The sequence below is a fragment of the Ovis aries genome, chromosome 1 (genome assembly GCF_016772045.2).
Source record: "Ovis aries strain OAR_USU_Benz2616 breed Rambouillet chromosome 1, ARS-UI_Ramb_v3.0, whole genome shotgun sequence".
In the NCBI taxonomy this organism is placed as follows: Eukaryota; Metazoa; Chordata; class Mammalia; order Artiodactyla; family Bovidae; genus Ovis; species Ovis aries.
In genome coordinates, this window is record NC_056054.1 from 136,237,216 (window position 1) to 136,256,037 (window position 18,822).

Here is an 18,822-nt window from a genome sequence, read left to right on the forward strand (position 1 = left end):
AGGGGTAAAGAATCTGCTTTCAGTGCAGGAGATGCACGCTCGATCCCTACATTGGGAAGATCCCCAGGAGAAGGAAATGACAATCAACTTTCACTGCACTATTCTTGTCTGGAATATCCCATGAACAGTGGAGACTGGTGGGCTACAGTCCAAGGGGTTGCAAAGCAATCAGACATGACTTAGTGACTAACCAACAACAAGTATAAAAATTTAGGATCTCCCTTTAGGTGTTACTTCCTTGGTGGTTCAGACGATAAGTAGTCTGCCTGCAATGCAGGAGACCTGGGCTCAAATCCCTGAGTTGGGAAGATCTCCTGGAGAAGGAAAGGCTACCCACTCCAGTATTCTTGTCTAGAGAATCCCATGAACGGAGGAGCCTGGCAAGTTACAGTCCATTGCATCACAAAGAGTCGGGCATGACTGAGCAACTTCACTTTGGGAGTAGGGAGATTTACCTGTCCATATGAGTTTAAACTAAAAAGGGAATGTATAAAAGGATTATTAAAATATTTCCTAGAAAGAAACAATATTTTTCTGATATTCTAAATGATCTTTTCAGTGAATTCTAGTTCTGCTTTCTAGAAAGTACTGCCATATATCTTAATCTTTATTTTCTATGACACAAAAACATCAATTTTTCTAGTTTTTATTGACATGTCTAAATATACCACAAAATCTGCAAAATATTCACAAGTGGTATACAACATTGGGCAAATACTAAATGGCAAATGTATACAGTACTCTGCAATTTTATGCTTTTTCATAAATTTCAGTAATCAAACATTTTCAAGCATGAATAATGACAAGATTTCAGCATTTTTGTCTAGAATTTTATGTACAGATAGCACTTTCACCCCAATTCTTAATCTAGTCGATAAAGAAGTATTCATTTGTATCATCATCATTTAGAAGTTTTAGCAATTTGTGGCTTAAGACTCACTTTCTTTCTCTTATCAACCTGGATAAATACAATTAGCCCGTACATGTGCACTCTCCCTCCCATTCTCATTCACAGATGAGAGAACTAAACATTTAAGTATGATTTCCCCACCCCTCAATCCACAGATGAAAAGGCTTAGGTTTACACAGTATTATAAACAGCACGTTAACTAAATTCTAGTGTTTTTTATGATAAAGGGATTTTTCTCTACTTTATGTGAAATACTGTTCTAAAGGTTTGAAATATAGCAGATGAGTGGGACAAAGCCACTTATCTTGAAGAATTCATAATCTGACTGGCAGTAATAGAGGGTAATACAGATCCCATCAGTGCATTTATTCATAACTTTGTGTGTGTGCTGGGAGGTGTGAGGGACTTATTATAATAGAAGAAAAAGAAAAAGATGATGGCTGGAATACTCTGGGAATTTTCTTGGGGAAAATTCCATGATCTAGGCTTTGACATGAATGGGTAGGTCTTAAAGAATTTAAAGCAGTCAATTTGTAAAGATTAGGGCTCTCAGGGCCAGTGCACTGGGATAACTCTGAGGAATGGGATGGGCAGGGAGGTGGGAGGGGGGTTCAGGATGGGGGACACATGTACACCCATGGCTGACTCATGTCAATGTATGGCAAAAATCACTACAATATTATAAAGTAATTAGCCTCCAATTAAAATAAATTAATTAATTTTTAAAAAGAGATCATATTTCCTTAAAGAGTTCAATCTAAAAATTTATTAAAGAATAATAATTCAGGCAATGGTTCTAATTGTGTCTCTCCCAATAAACCTATTATATAGAAAGTAGTCACTGTTATCCAAAGTGCATTTCTGTAAAATGTCTATGTCTGGAAAAAAACAAACAAACTCCCAGTGGATTCTGAAAGATTATTTCATGGGCACATCCTCTGAAACTCTGACTGCTTCTCAAAATGCCACTTTTTCAGGCAAAAGAAAGAAGGGGTAAAGATTAGGGGCTAAATGGCAGTGATAAAGAAGGGAGAATCATTCTACTTTTGACTGTAATGGAGTAACAAGAACCATAGTTACCTTCTCATTATAAACAACATGAACATTTGACGCAGAGGTTAAATAACATTTTCAGCCTTGGTCAACAGGTAGCATATGACAGTGACCTCTGAAGATCACCAAAACTTACTACCTGAAGACAGTTTCTAAGAAAGAGGCTGTTCAGAGAAGAGGAACCCAAACAGAGCCAGACAGGGTCTCTGAAGCGTAGTGGAAGAGAGAGTTCTCAGCTGGGGGAAGTTAAAGTGACTAGAATTTACAGGTTTAAAAAAAAAAAAAAAAGAAGAAGAAAAATGTGAGAAGGCGGCACAAGAGAGGAGTGAAGAATTTGTAGAGGTTTCCCAATCAATCTTCTTAAAAATTTTTATTGGAATGTAGTTGATTTACAATGTCGTGCTACAGTGTATGCAAGTAAGGCCTCCCCAGACTAAGGTAAGAACCACTGGAATAAAAAAGGCACAGTAATACCAGGAGCTTACCAAAGACCAGGAAGAATTTGCATTCCTACCATCCAGAGTAGAAAGACCTCCTAAAACACAAGGTATTAAATTGCCTCCTTACAAGAATATTGCTTTAGTAATGAAGCCAAATTAATCTTATACTGAAAGGTTGTATCCATCTAAAAGAACTTAAAAGCAAATCTCAAGAAGATCAACTTCTCCCAAGTCACTTAACTCCATCCAAAGCTAAAGTAAAAAAAGAAAAGAAAAGAAGAGAAAATATCCAGCACTTGAAAACATAAAACTCTCTACCTGGCACCCGATATAAATTGACAGGATGGTAAACAGGTAGGAAAATATGACCTATAATAAGTAAAAAAAAAAAATCAACAAGTATAAAAGATTCAGAAAAGACACAGATGATACAATTAGTAGACAAGATCATTTAAATAGCTTTTAAATACATTCTATATATAGAAGGAAGACATATATGAGCATGGTAAGAGTGGAATGGAAAACAAACAAAAAAGGCCTCCAGCAAACTTACAGACATAAAAAGTAGAATGATGAAAAACACTCTGGTGGGATTAAGAGCATATTAGACATTACAAGAGGGTTCATTCTAAGGACTGCAAGGTTGTTTTAATATTTGAAAATCCATGGAATACACCAATTAGAACAGCTAACAATAAAAATCCATATGGTATTCTCAGAAGAAGAAACATTGGAGTGGAAATGAAGAAAGTGATATTTAGAGTTTCTATTTTTATTTCCACTTTGGTTTTTATGTCGCCAAGTGCTTCTGGTTCTCTTTGTGAAAAATTTTATTTTTCTTCAATCAGTTCAGTTCAGTTCATTTCAGGCGCTCAGTTGTGTCCGACTCTTTGTGACCCCATGAATTGCAGCACACCAGGCCTCCCTGTCCGTCACCAACTTCAATGCTTGATCTTAAATTACCTTCTTTACTGACTTCACTCACACTTCTTGGAGATAGTATCACTATGCAATAGGCAGTCTGGATTTTTCTCTCTGTGCTGCTGCCCTAAGGCTTTTTACAATTTTTTTCACAAAAACAACATGTATGTGAAAGTGTTAGTCACTCAGTCATGTCCAACTCTTTGCAACCCCATGGACTCTTCTGTCCCTCCAGGCTCTTCTGTCCATGGGATAAGGATACTGGATTGGGTTGCCATGCCCTCCTCTAGGGGATCTTCCCAACATAGGGATCGAACCCGTGTCTCTTGTGGTTCCTACATTCCAGGTGGATTCCTTACCGTTGAACTACCAGGGAAGCCCAAACATTTCTATATACACAGATAAATATGTTGCAGTAAAAACTTCCCTCTGATACCAATTTTACCTCCTTTAAGAATACTACCATGTATTCCAATTCTCCCACTGTATAATATATATCCAGCAATTAGAATATTTATTTTATTCAATTCAAATGTTGAGAGTAATACCATATGAAAAAAAATGGAGATGCAAAACTATGGAGTTAAGTTATTCAATTATAGTAGCTTCTGATTCATTCTAGACTGCATAATTATTATATTTTCACATACATATGAGAATTTTGAACTAATGTTAAACTTAAGAAAAAAATCTAAACCAAAAGGCAGTCTCTCCAGAAAGATAAAATGATGAGAATAAGATTCTAAAATGATATTTGTTCATTGTAATGAAGGATCCGAGAGCTTTTCCTTGCTGTGGTTAGATCTAATATTGACTGTTAAAAAATTAGAAACCATTAGAAACCAGAAGTCTCTGAGAAACATGATAATTATCTGGGGTGAATATATTAACATTTGATGTAGAATCACTTTAAAAATATCAACAGTGTGTCTGAAAGGAATATTGTCTGCAAAGAAAATCTAAAAACACCTGTCTGAAGAAATATCTTGTTTATTGCTATCTGCTATTTTAAATGGTTAAATAAAGATTTGAAACCTGAAGATAATATCAGTAAATGCTCAGAAAGTAATGAAAAATAGTTTTGAATTTCAATTATTCTCCTTAAAATCTTTTTTTTTAAATCTATTCCTTCTTATGGGCACTTTTGTCAACTTGAATATATTTTTCTAATTATTTTCTTGAAGCTATTCTATAGTATATGATTTATAACATGATATTTATAGATTTGCTTCAGTAGTGACCTTAATTAATAGCTAATACATGTTTAAAAGACTCCATTTTTAAACTTTCATTGTCTCCATTTTAACAGTGTGAGTCACAACCTAAAAGAATGGAATATTTTCATATCTGTTCAATGTTAACTGAAATCAAATAGAATTTAAAAATTCAGAAAATATATAAAAGTGAATTGTAAAACAACAGATTTAGAAAAGATAATTTATTCATTTGAACTTATTTACATAACATTAAATTTATTATAATTTAGTTCTAGAAAATTACATTTATCTGTCATAATATGGTATGCAAACAAAACATACAATTATGTTTGTGTGGGTTAATCACTCAGTTGTGTCTGACGCTTTGCAATCGCATGGACTGTTGTCCACCAGGCTCCTCTGTCCATGGGATTCTCCAGGCAAGAGTACTAGAGTTGGTAATCATTCCCTTCTTCAGGGATCTTCCCGACCCAGGGATCGAACCCAGGTCTTCCACATTGCAGGCCGACTCTTTACTGTCTGAGCTATCAGGGGCATACAACAGTGGCATCTTACTAGATTTCCCACTTCTTGGTACTCTCTAGTAGTAACACTAAAATGGCTGAATCAGTTACAGGGCTCCTGGATCCATTTTAGGCAGAAACATGCCTGTTAGATAGACTGACCAGAGCTATGAATGCAGCCTTTGACTTGTATTAAATCACTATGTTGCTCTCTTCAACAATTTAACCAACTGAACTGGAAACAGAAACCTCATCATTTTTTAAATGAAATTCAAAAATAATGGTTTCCTTCCAGACAAAATGATAAGATTCTAAGTGTTTTCCTGGAAGCCTGACCATGGACACAAGGCAGGGGAGTGTGGGTACATAACCTACCTGTACCAGGAGATGGTGGGCTCAGGAGAGCCTGAGGCCCTGCAGGAAAATGTCATTTCTTCTCCTCTCTCCGCTGTGGCATTAAAGGATTTCTGAGGCATTGTGATCACTGGTGGCACTGAAAAACAGATGAAGGTACATTAAATAGAGATGAAAAATAGTTTACCAACATCATTGAGACTGTTTCAACATTGCCTTTTTTTTTTAAAGCTAAGCTTTAAAATTTGATAGCTCACCTCTGTACTTAAATCAAGAGAACTGACTTGACTGCATAGAAAAATGACTTTAAAATCACTAATCTGCCTTCTAATGTACAATAATTAGATAATTCATTGTAATGCTGTTTTACTACTTTTAATCTATCAAATAAGACTAAAAATAAATTAGATATTTTAGAAAAAAATAAACATATGTATTTATATATACACATGCTTTTATGAATTATTACTTACAAAAAGACAGACAATACCACCCTGGCTTACATCAATACTGTAATCTACTTGGAGCATAAATGGATTTCCTATTTGGGTTCTCATTGGTGTATGTAATTCTATAAGCAATCATTCACAGCTTCAAGACAGGGCTTTCAAATTAAGTGTCAAACCATAATGTTCCCTCTGATTAACCACACTTAATTTCTTTAAACAACTATAGAACATTTTATGAAGAGAGACTGCTTAATCCATAGAGAGTATGAAATAGATTTTCATGAACAATTCAATTTTAAAATTAAGCTTCCCCAATTTCTAACTAATTACATTGCAAAAACTGTATATGTTGCACATTTTGAACATGTTGAACCTGTTACTGAAATGCATTGTTTGAAGTAAACAAATCAATGCCATCCATAACAGAAGCTAAGTTTCAAAGTAAAACATAAATTTTTATTTAATGTACACTTTCATGATTTTCAATTGAACATGGTGAAACATTTCTAAAATTAATTATTTAATATGTTTGATTTTTACTATCCAAACAACCTGACCAGACAGGCATTTAGATGTGTGATGATAATTACATATTTCTACAATAGCATTCAGGTCATCATTGATGCTACATTATTATAACTGATGACAGGGATAGGAACTGTTACATATCTTAGTAATTATGCACATTAAATCAAATTTCTGTCTTTATGAGTTTAAATACAAGGTACATGACCTGACATGCTGTCTGTAAACTAACATAAAAATTACTAGCATTAAAATAAGATGGATTTTTTTTTTCAGATGTTAACTCTGCATTTTAAGTCATTGAGATTTAACTTTTTGTATCCTGTTTTCTTCTCTTATAATTATAGGAGAAAACAGTTTAATCAACGTTAAATGCTTTTCCTTTTGTTATTTATAAATGTAACAGCAAGGACACTATATTTTTATTATAACAATAAAGATTTTTAGCCCTTAAAGAATTATGATGAAAATGAACTATTTAACACAAATTCTCTCTGTAGGAAAATATTTATGTAGATAGAAACATTTTCAAATGGAGAATCATATTTTAGTTCTTGTCCAGTTACTGTTACTAATCTAAATAAGTTATTCTTTATCATAACCTTCTTCTCTATAAAGTCAACTGTATATGCTGAATGATCTCTCAGAATTAACAAATCTTAATCTCTGTGTTTTATGATACAGTAGCTTCATTAATGGTATATGTGTTCTTATTTGTAGTGCAGATTAGCAGAAAAATATTAACATTGCATATTTAGATATTTTGAGGTACTCTGAAGAATAATTCTAGAACCATTTGGAAGGAAAACATGCAATAAAATCTGCAGAGGTTTTTACTAGCTCAGATGCCAAGATACTCCAGCAGTTTGTTAGCTCCTGTTTAGACTGATCAGCATTTTTATGTATATTTACTTATGCTTCTGAATTCACTGTTGAGCTGGATTAAGTACTTTTAAAAGAGAAAACAAGTATATTTCATATGAATTTACGTTTTTCTTGCAAGGTCAGCACCTACACTATTTTAACTTTTTTAAAATGTCTTTTTTGGTATAGGGCTACATATGAAAAATTCAGTTTTAATAACTTTACCAAGATTTATATTCTGTATCTGTCAAGTACCTGGAGAAGGGCATGGCAACCCACTCCAGTATTCAGGTCTGGAGAATTCCATGGACAGAGGAACCGGGCAAGCCCTGTTCTTGGGGTTGCAAAGAGTCGGACACAACTAGGTGACAAATACAAACATGCATCCATTAAGTAGTCAATTATTCCTAAGTTTCTCCTTTCATACTTTAGCTTCAAGAAACATTGGAATGTGTAGAGAAATAACTCTATAACTTATGTACATGTAGACTTTGATTCACCTTAACATTACAGTTTTCCTCATTCGCTACTTATGTATCAAAGATATCATTAATTTGATATCTCAATTCCCTTTCATCAACAGAAGAATCTAGCTAGTCTAGTCCACTCTTCTTCTGTGTCTTGCAGTCTTTGTCTCCACCCACTTTCCCTCAAGTACTTTTGGAAGATAACGGATATGGTATTAACTGTGAAATACTTGTATAGTCCTAGTTAACCAATACAATAATTCCTCCAATTTTATTCAGGATAAGGATAACAAACCTCATTCTACCATATGTCAGGATACCAACTCTTTTCTAAATTATTATTTGGATATGTCCTAAATATATATTAAAAGTATATTCACAGGTACATGCTCCATCTGGCAGAGGACTAGTATCTTAAGACTCAGCCTTTTATAAATTACTTTTTCTTGTTTATAATTTTTAAGGTTCTGTGACTTAGACACTCACACAAGAGAGTACTTGGGGAAGACAGCAGAGGAGGAAGCAATAGGCATCTGTCTGCACACCTACACAACTGCAGGATCTTTCTGATGTAACTATCTGGGAACTGCCAGGTCTACATATGCTTGCAACTTCTAGACAAAGACATGGAAGGTAATTCTTGGTTCAGTTCAGGTCAGTTCAGTCGCTCAGTCATGTCCAACTCTTTGCGACCCCATGAATCACAGCACACCAGGCCTCCCTGTCCATCAACAACTCCCTGAGTTCACTCAAACTCATGTTCATCGAGTTGGTGATGCCATCCAGCCATCTCATCCTCCCCAATCCCTCCCAGCATCAGAGTCTTTTCCAATGAATGAACTCTTCGCATGAGGTGGCCAAAGTACTGGAGTTTCAGCTTTAGCATCATTCTTTCCAAAAGAAATCCCAGGGCTGATCTCCTTTAGAATGGATTGGTTGGATCTCCTTGCAGTCCAAGGGGACTCTCAAGAGTCTTCAACACCACAGTTCAAAAGCATCAATTCTTCGGCGCTCAGCTTTCTTCACAATCCAACTCTCACATCCATACATAACCACAGGAAAAACCATAGCCTTGACTAGACGGACCTTTGTGTTGGCAAAGTAATGTCTCTGCTTTTAAATATGCTATCTAGATTGGTCATAACTTTTCTTCCAAGGAGCAAGGGTCTTTTAATTTCATGGCTGCAATCACCATCTGCAGTGATTCTGGGGCCCCAAAAAAATAAAGTCTGACACTGTTTCCACTGTTTCCCCATCTATTTCCCATGAAGTGATGGGACCAGATGCCATGATCTTCATTTTCTGAATGTTGAGCTTTAACCTAACTTTTTCTCTCTCCTCTTTCACTTTCATCAAGAGGCTTTTTAGCTCCTCTTCACTTTCTGCCATAAGGGTGTCATCTGCATATCTGAGGTTATTGATATTTCTCCCGGCAATCTTGATTCCAACTTATGCTTCTTCCAGTCCAGTGTTTCTCATGATGTACTCTGCATATAAGTTAAACAAGCAGGGTGACAATATACAGCCTTGACGTACTCCTTTTCCTATTTGGAACCAGTCTGTTGTTCCATGTCCAGTTCTAACTGTTGCTTCCTGACCTGCATATAGGTTTCTCAAGAGGCAGATCAGGTGGTCTGGTATTCCCATCTCTTGAAGAATCTTCCACAGTTTATTGTGATCCACACAGTCACCACTGATCAATTTCTGTTGTACGCGCACAGAAGCAGCTACCTATCACCCTTCCCATCTGAGGCAGGCAGCTGTACACACATTTCTGGCATAAGTTGCACATAAAAAGCCAGGATAGGAAAAAAAGAAAATCAAGGATCTGTGCACTAATCCCTGACTGAGACTTTTGATCACAGAGGTGAAGATAATAAAGAGGCAGTGGCCATTGTTGTTAAACCTCCCACATCGGTTGTGGAATCCTGGGATTAATTAACTGGCATCCTTTAATTCTTCCCTTTTCTTTTCTTTTTTTTTTAAAAAATCCCTTTGCAGTGGGTGCTAATTCACTTCATTTCAGTTCAGTTCAGTCACTTAGTCATGTCCAACTCTTTGTGACCCCATGAACCTCAGCACACCAGGCCTCCCTGTCCATCACCAACTCCTGGAGTTTACCCAAACTCATGTCCATTAAATCGGTGATTCCATTCAACCATCTCATCTTCTGTTGTCCCCTTCTGTTCCTGTCCTCAAACTTTCCCAGAATCAGGGTCTTTTCAGATGAGTCAGCCCTTCGCATGAGGTGGCCAAAGTACTGGAGTTTCAGCTTCAACATCAGTCCTTCCAGTGAACACCCAGGACTGATCTCTCCTTTAGGATGGACTGGTAAGATCCTGCAGTCCAAGGGACTCTGAAGAATCTTCCCCAGCACCACAGTTCAAAAGCATCAATTCTTCGGCACTTAGCTTTCTTTATAGTCCAACTCACATCCATACATGACTACTGGAAAAACCATAGCCTTGACTAGACAGACCTTTGTTGACAAAGTAATTTTTCTGCTTTTTAATATGCTGTCCAAGTTGGTCATATGCAACTCTTTGTTACACTATTGACAGTAGCCCTCCAGGCTCCACAGTCTATGAGATTCTCCAAGCAAAAATACTAGAGTGGATTGTCGTGCCCTCCTCCAGGGGATCTTCCCATGTCTCTTATGCTTCTGGCATTGGCAGGCAGGTTCTTTACCACAAGCATCACCTGGCCAGATAGTAAAGACTGGGACAATCAAAAACAACTCCATATAATGGACATATTAGAAAGTGACCATGCATGTTGGTGGCTTAGATGGTAAAAAATCTGCTTGCAATGCAGGAGACCCATGTTCAATCCCTGGGTGGGGAAGATCCCCTGGAAAAGGAAATGGCAACCCACTCCAGTATTCTTGCCTGGAGAATTCCGAGGACAGAGAAGCCTGGAGGGCTATAATCCATTGGGTCATAAAAAGTTGGACACGAATGAGTAAGTAACACTTTCAAGCATGTTCCGGGAAAGGTGCAGGTTTAGAAAATACCAGAGGTTACCTTAAATTTATCTCAGTTTGATCTTTGTTTGATCAGAGACACACTTTGATAATAATAACAATGAAGAAATCAGTCACAGTAAACCCTGTGATTGAGAAAGAATCTGATTTCCATGTGCTGTGTTAAGTCACTTCAGTCATGTCTGACTCTTTGTGACTCAATGGATTGTAGCTCGCCAGACTTCTCTGTCCATGAGATTCTTCAGGCAAGAGTACAGGAGTGGTTTGCCATGCCCTTCTCCAGGGGACCTTCCCAGACCATAGATTGAATCCACATCTCTTACATTTCCTGTGTTGGCAGGCAGGTTTTTTACCACTAGTTCCACCATAGTAAACACTTATTATATTCAAACGTCCAATTTTCAGCAAAAATATCACAAGGCATGCAAAGAAACAAGAAAGTATGGCACATTAAAAGGAAAAAGTAAATCAATAGAAATTGTCCCTGAAAAAGACCTGAGGGCAGATATATTAATAAAGACTTTCAAATAACCATCTTAATAATGCTCAAACAACTAAAAGAAGAATTGGAGAAACTCAAGAAAGCAATGAATGAAGAAAATGGAAATACCTATATATAGAAAACCTTTTAAAAATTGACTAAAAGAAATACTGAAACTTAAAATGACAATCACTGAAATAAAAGATTCAACAGAGGGATTCACAGGCAAATGGGAGCAAACAGAAGAATCAGTGAATATGAAATAAGGTAATGAAAGTTCTTGGATATGAGCAACATAAACACAAAAGATTGAAGAAAAGTGATTACAACTGAAGAGACTGGTGGGATATAACCAAGTAGACCAACAATCACATGGTAGGAGTCTCAGAAGGGAAGTGGGAGAAAAAAGGACACACTGAATAATTGAAAGAATTATGGCTTAAAACTTTAGCCATGAGTATAAAACTAAAATGAATTCAAAGAGGACCCAGACAAGATACATTATAATGGAATTTTCAAAAGGCAAAGAGAAAATCTTAGAAAGCAGTAAGAGAGGAGCGACTCATCACATACAAGGGATCCTGAATAATTATTAGCAGATTTTGCATCTAAAACTTTGGAGGACAGGTGACAGTGGGTGGATATATTTTAAGTGCTAAAAGGAAAAAAAAAATCTGTTAACCAAGAAATCTAGATCCTGGAAAACTGTCTTTCAACAGTGAGGAGAAATCAAGACATTCCAGATAAGTAAAAGCTGAGGGAGTTTTTTACTACTAGACCTGCCTTACAAGAAATGCTTAAGGGATAAAGCCCACTTGGTCATGGTGTATGATCTTTTTAATGTGTTGTTGGATTCTGATTGCTAGAATTTTGTTGAGGACTTTTGCATCTATGTTCATCAGTGATATCGGCCTGTAGTTTCCTTTTTTTGTGGCATCTTTGTCAGGTTTTGGTATTAGGGTGATGGTGGCCTCATAGAATGAATTTGGAAGTTTGCCTTCCTCTGCAATTTTCTGGAAGAGTTTGAGTAGGATAGGTGTTAGCTCTTCTCGAAATTTTTGGTAGAATTCAGCTGTGAAGCCGTCTGGACCTGGGCTTTTGTTTGCTGGAAGATTTCTGATTACAGTTTCAATTTCCGTGCTTGTGATGGGTCTGTTAAGATTTTCTATTTCTTCCTGGTTCAGTTTTGGAAAGTTTTACTTTTCTAAGAATTTGTCCATTTCTTCCACGTTGTCCATTTTATTGGCATATAACTGCTGATAGTAGTCTCTTATGATCTTTTGTATTTCTGTGTTGTCTGTTGTGATCTCTCCATTTTCATTTCTAATTTTATTGATTTGATTTTTCTCTCTTTGTTTCTTGATGAGTCTGGCTAATGGTTTGTCAATTTTATTTATCCTTTCAAAGAACCAGCTTTGGGCTTTGTTGATTTTTGCTATGGTCTCTTTGTTTCTTTTGCATTTATTTCTGCCCTAATTTTTAAGATTTTTTTCCTTACACTAGCTCTGGGGTTCTCCATTTCTTCCTTTTCTAGTTGCTTTAGGTGTAGAGTTAGGTTATTTATTTGACTTTTTTCTTGTTTCTTGAGGTATGCCTGTATTGATATGAACTTTCCTCTTAGTACTGCTTTTATAGTGTCCCACAGGTTTTGGGTTGTTGTGTTTTAATTTTCATTTATTTCTATGCATATTTTGACTTCTTTTTTGATTTCTTCTGTGATTTGTTGGTTATTCAGAAGTGTGTTGTTCAGCCTCCATATGTTGGAATTTTTAATAGTGTTTCTCCTGTAATTGAGATCTAATCTTAATGCATTATCGTCAGAAAAGATGCTTGGAATGATTTCAATTTTTTGAATTTATCAAGGTTAGATTTATGGCCCAGGATGTGATCTATCCTGGAAAAGTTTCCATGAGCACTTGAGAAAAAGGTGAAATTCATTGTTTTGGGTTGAAATATCCTATAGATATCAATTAGGTCTAACCAGTCTAATGTATCATTTAAAGTTTGCATTTCTTTGTTAATTTTCTGTTTAGTTGATCTGTCCATAGGTGTGAGGGGTATTAAAGTCTCCCACTATTATTGTGTTATTGTTAATTTCCCCTTTCATACTTGTTAGCATTTGTCTTACATATTGCGGTGCTCCTATGTTGGGAGCACCAACAAAATACATTTATAATTTTTATATCTTCTTCTTTGGGCTTTATCCCAGGGATGCAAGGATTCTTCAATATCCACAAATCAACCAATGTAATTCACAACATTAACAAATTGAAAAATAAAAGCCATATGATTATCTCAATAGATGCAGAGAAGGCCTTTGACAAAATTCAACATCGATTTATGATACAAACTCTCCAGAAAGCAGGAATAGAAGGAACATACCTCAACATAATAAGAGCTATATATGACAAACCCACAGCAAACATTATCCTCAATGGTGAAAAATTGAAAGCATTTCCCTAAAGTCAGGAACAAGACAAGGGTGCCCACTTTCACCGCTACTATTCAACATAGTTATGGAAGTTTTGGCGACAGCAATCAGAGCAGAAAAAGAAATAAAAAGAATCCAAATTGGAAAAGAAGTAAAACTCTCACTGTTTGCAGATGACATGATCCTTTACATAGAAAACCCTAAAGACTCCACCAGAAAATTACTAGAGCTAATCAATGAATATAGTAAAGTTGCAGGATATAAAATCAACACACAGAAATCCCTTACATTCCTATACACTAATAATGAGAAAGTAGAAAAAGAAATTAAGGAAACAATTCCATTCACCATTGCATTGAAAAGAATACAATACCTAGGAATGTATCTACCTAAAGAAACTAAAGACCTATATATAGAAAACTATAAAACACTGATGAAAGAAATCAAAGAGGACGCTAATAGATAGAGAAATATACCGTGTTCATGGATCGGAAGAATCAGTATAGTGAAAATGAGTACTACCAAAGCAATCTACAGATTCAATGCAATCCCTATCAAGCTACTAGCAGTATTTTTCACAGAACTAGAATAAATAATTTCACAATTTGTATGGAAACACAAAAAACCTCGAATAGCCAAAGCAATCTTGAGAAAGAAGAATGGAACTGGAGGAATCAACTTGCCTGACTTCAGGCTCTACTACAAAGCCACAGTCATCAAGACAGTATGGTACTGGCACAAAGACAGAAATATAGATCAATGGAACAAAATAGAAAGCCCAGAGATAAATCCACACACCTATGGACACCTTATCTTTGACAAAGGAGGCAAGAATATACAATGAAGTAAAGACAATCTCTTTAACAAGTGGTGCTGGGAAAACTGGTCAACCACTTGTAAATGAATGAAACTAGATCACTTTCTAACACCGCACACAAAAATAAACTCAAAATGGATTAAAGATCTAAATGTAAGACCAGAAACTATACAACTCCTAGAGGAGAACATAGGCAAAACACTCTCTGACATAAATCACAGCAGGATCCTCTATGATCCACCTCCCAGAATTCTGGAAATAAAAGCAAAAATAAACCAATGGGATCTAATTAAAATTAAAAGCTTCTGCACAACAAAGGAAACTATAAGCAAGGTGAAAAGACAGCCTTCTGAATGGGAGAAAATAGTAGCAAATGAAGCAACTGACAAACAACTAACCTCAAAAATATACAAGCAACTTATGCAGCTCAATTCCAGAAAAATAAACAACCCAATCAAAAAATGGGCCAAAGAACTAAGTAGACATTTCTCCAAAGAAGACATACAGATGGCTAACAAACACATGAAAAGATGCTCAACATCAGTCATTATTAGGGAAATGCAAATCAAGACCACAATGAGGTACCACTTCACACCAGTCCTAATGGCTGTGATCCAAAAGTCTGCAAGCAATAAATGCTGGAGAGGGTGTGGAGAAAAGGGAACCCTCTTACACTGTTGGTGGGAATGCAAACTGGTACAGCCACTATGGAGAACAGTGTGGAGACTCCTTAAAAAATTGCAAATAGAACTGCCTTATGACCCAGCAATCCCACTGCTGGGCATACACACTGAGGAAATCAGAATAGAAAGAGACACATGTACTCCAATGTTCATTGCAGCACTGTTTATAATAGCCAGGACATGGAAACAACCTAGATGTCCATCAGCAGATGAATGGATAAGAAAGCTCTGGTACATATACACAATGGAGTATTACTCAGCCATTAAAAAGAATACATTTGAATCAGTTCTAATGAGATGGATGAAACTGGAGTCGATTATACAAAGTGAAGTAAGCCAGAAAGAAAAACACCAATACAGCATACTAACACATATATATGGAATTTAGAAAGATGGTAATGATGACCCTGTATGTGAGACAGCAAAAGAGACACAGATGTGTAGAGCGGACTTTTGGCCTCAGAGGGAGATGGTGGGATGATTTGGGAGAATGGAATTGAAACATGTATACTATCATGTAAGAAACTAATTGTCAGTCTATGTCTGATGCAGGATACAGGATACTTGGGGCTGGTGATCCAGAGAGATGATACGGGGTGGGAGGTGGAAGGGGGGTTCATGTTTGGGAACTCATGTACACCTGTGGTGGATTCATGTCAATGTATGGCAAAACCAATACAGTATTGTAAAGTAAAATAAAATAAAAGTTAAAATTAAAAAAAAAAAAAGAAAGAAATGCTTAAGGGAATCCTTCAAGCTGAAACAAAAGGACACTAGAAAGCAATTTAAAGGCATATGACAAAATGAAGAACTCAATATAAGTAAACATATGGGCAATAAAAAGGCCAGTACTACTCTAATGGAAGTTTATAACTGTACTTTTCTTTTCTGTAAGACTTAAGAGACTAATACATTTTTAAAAAATATTAATATAATTTTAACAGTGTTTTATAATTGGACTTTTTCAGTTCCCCTTTTGGGACACAAAAGATATAATTTTTGATACCAACAACCAAAAACAATAGAGTTAAGCTGTAAAGGAGCAGAATTTTATGGTATTGAAGTTAAGCTAGCTAAATTTAAGTTAGAGTGTTATAACTTTAGGACATTAAGTGCAGCACCACCAATAACCATAAAGAAAACAGATACAAAATATATACTAAAGGAAATGAGAAAGTCATTTTAAAATTTCCCTGCAAAAAACAATTAAACAAGAAGACAGTAATGTAGGAAACAAGATAAAAAATTTATAAGACATTCAGGAAACAAATAAAAAAGACAAAATTACTTCCATCCCCATCAATAATTATTTTAAATATAAATGTATTAAACTCTCCAATAAACATACAGAGATTGACAGAATGGCTAAAAACTGATAAAGTTATGTCCAAACTATAAGAGATTCAGTGTCAATGTGAAGACACAAATAGACTGTCAACAGAGATAGACATGACAGCCATAAAGAGCAGGGGTGACTACCCAAATAAACAAAATAGACTTTAAACAAATTCTCTTTCTAAGAATTTGTCCATTTCTTCCCAGTTATCCATTTTTTTGGCATATAGCTGCTCATAGTAGTCTCTTATGATCATTTGTATTTCTGTGTTATCTGTTGTAACATTTACTTTTTCATTTCTACTTTTATTAATTTGAGTCTTCTTTTTCTTGATGAGGCTAGTTAACGATTTCTGAATTTTGTTTATCTTCTCAAAGTACCATCTTTTAATTTTATTGATCTTTGCTATGTCTCCTTCATTTCCTTTTCATGTATTTCTGCTTTTATTTTCATGATTTCTTTCCTTCTACTACCTTTTTTATGTTGTTGTTCTTTTTGTTCTACTTGCTTTATGTGTAAAGTTAGGTTGTGTAATTGATGGCTCTCTTGTTTCTTAACGTAAGCTTGTATTGATATGAACTTCAATCTTAGTACTACTTTTACTGTATCTCATAGGTTTTGAGTTTTCATTGTCATTTGTTTCTAGGCATATTGTGATTTCCTTCTTAATTTCTTCAGTGAACCCGTTGGTTATTTAGAGGTGTGCTGTTTAGCCTCCATCTGTTTGTGTTTTTTATAGTTTTTCCCCCTCCAGTTGATATCTAACCTTACAGCATTGTGATCAGAAGAGATGCTTGAAGTGATTTAAATTTTAAAAAAATTTACTAAGGCTTGATTTGTGGCCCAAGATCTGATCTATCCTGAAGAATGTTTCATGTGCACTTGAGAATAAATTAAATCTATTGTTTATAGGTGAAATGCCCTTTGACAAAATTCAACATACATGTTTGATAAAATCTCTCTAGAAAGTAGGTATTGAAGGGACATACTTCAACATAATAAAGGCTGTATATGACAAAGCCACAGCAAACATTTTTATCAATGGTAAAGAACTGAAAGCATTTCCTCTAAAATCAGGAACAAGATAAGGGTGTCCACACTCACAATTATTACTGAACAGTTTTGGAAGTCCTAGCCTCAGCAAACAGGAAAAAAGAAAACAGCAATCCAGATAGGAAAAGGAGAAGTAAAACCCATGCTGTTTGCAGATTCTCTACACAGAAAACACTAAATATGCCATCAGAAAATTATTAGAGCTAATCAATGAGTATAGTTAAGTGACAGAATATAAAATTAATACACAGGAATCCCTTGCATCCATACACACTAGCAATGATAAAATCAAAAAGAGAAATTAAGGAAACAATCACATTCACCATTGCAAAAAAAAGAATAAAATAATTAGCTATAAATTTACATAAAGAGACAAAAGACCTGTGTGCAGGAAACTATAAGACACTGATTAAAAAATCAAAAATGACATAAACAGATAGAGAGATATACTATGTTTTTGAATTGGAAGAATCAATATAGTGAAGATGACTACACTACCCAAAGCAACCTGTACGTTCAATGCAAACCCTATAAAACCACCAATGGTATTTTTTCACAGAACTAGAATAAATAACTTAAAAATTTGTATGGAAGCACAAAAGATCTTGTATAGCCAGAGTAATCTTGATAAAGAAGAATAGAACTATTGGAATCAACCTTCCTGATTTCAGATGATACTACAAAGCTACTCATCAAGACAGTATGGTACTGGCACAAAGACCGAAATATAGACCAATGGAACAAGATAGAGAGTCCAGAGATAAATCCATGCACCTAAAGACAACTTATCCTAGACAAAGGAAGCAAAAACATACAATGGAGAAAGACAGTCCCTTCAACAAGTTATGCTGAGAAAACTGGTCAACATGTAAAACAACAAAAACAGAACACTTCCTAACAACATACACCAAAATAAATTCAAAATGGATTAAAGTCCTAAACATAAAACCAGAAACTATAAACCTCTTGGAGAAAAACAAAGGCAGAATAAATCAGAGCAAGATCCAATATGAGACTCTCAGAGTAACAGAAATAAAAACAAATGGGACCTAATTAAACTTAAAAGTGTTTGTAAATGAATAAAACTAAAAGCAAAGTGAAAAGAAAATCCTCAGAATAGGATAACATAATAGCAAATAAAACAACTGACAAAGAATTTTCCTCCAAAACATATAAGTTCATGCAGCTCAATACCAGAAAAACAAAGAAACAAATAAAAAAGTGGGCAGGAAACCCACACAGACATTTCTTCAAGGAAAACATAAACACATGCCAAGATGGTCAGCATCACTCACTATTCAGTTCAGTTCAGTCGCTCAGTCATGTCCGACTCTT

General features: G+C 35.4%; 1 protein-coding gene across 2 annotated transcripts in view; it reads right to left on the minus strand.

Annotated features, from left to right (window-relative positions):
- The window catches only part of NCAM2 (neural cell adhesion molecule 2), a 607,059-nt gene that overhangs the window by 187,488 nt on the left and 400,749 nt on the right, over positions 1-18,822 (minus strand). For both annotated transcript variants that reach the window (XM_042230005.2, XM_042230008.2), the window contains exon 6: positions 5,420-5,537. In XM_042230005.2, the coding sequence (XP_042085939.1) occupies positions 5,420-5,537 (118 nt within the window). The remainder of the gene's footprint in view (positions 1-5,419; positions 5,538-18,822) is intronic.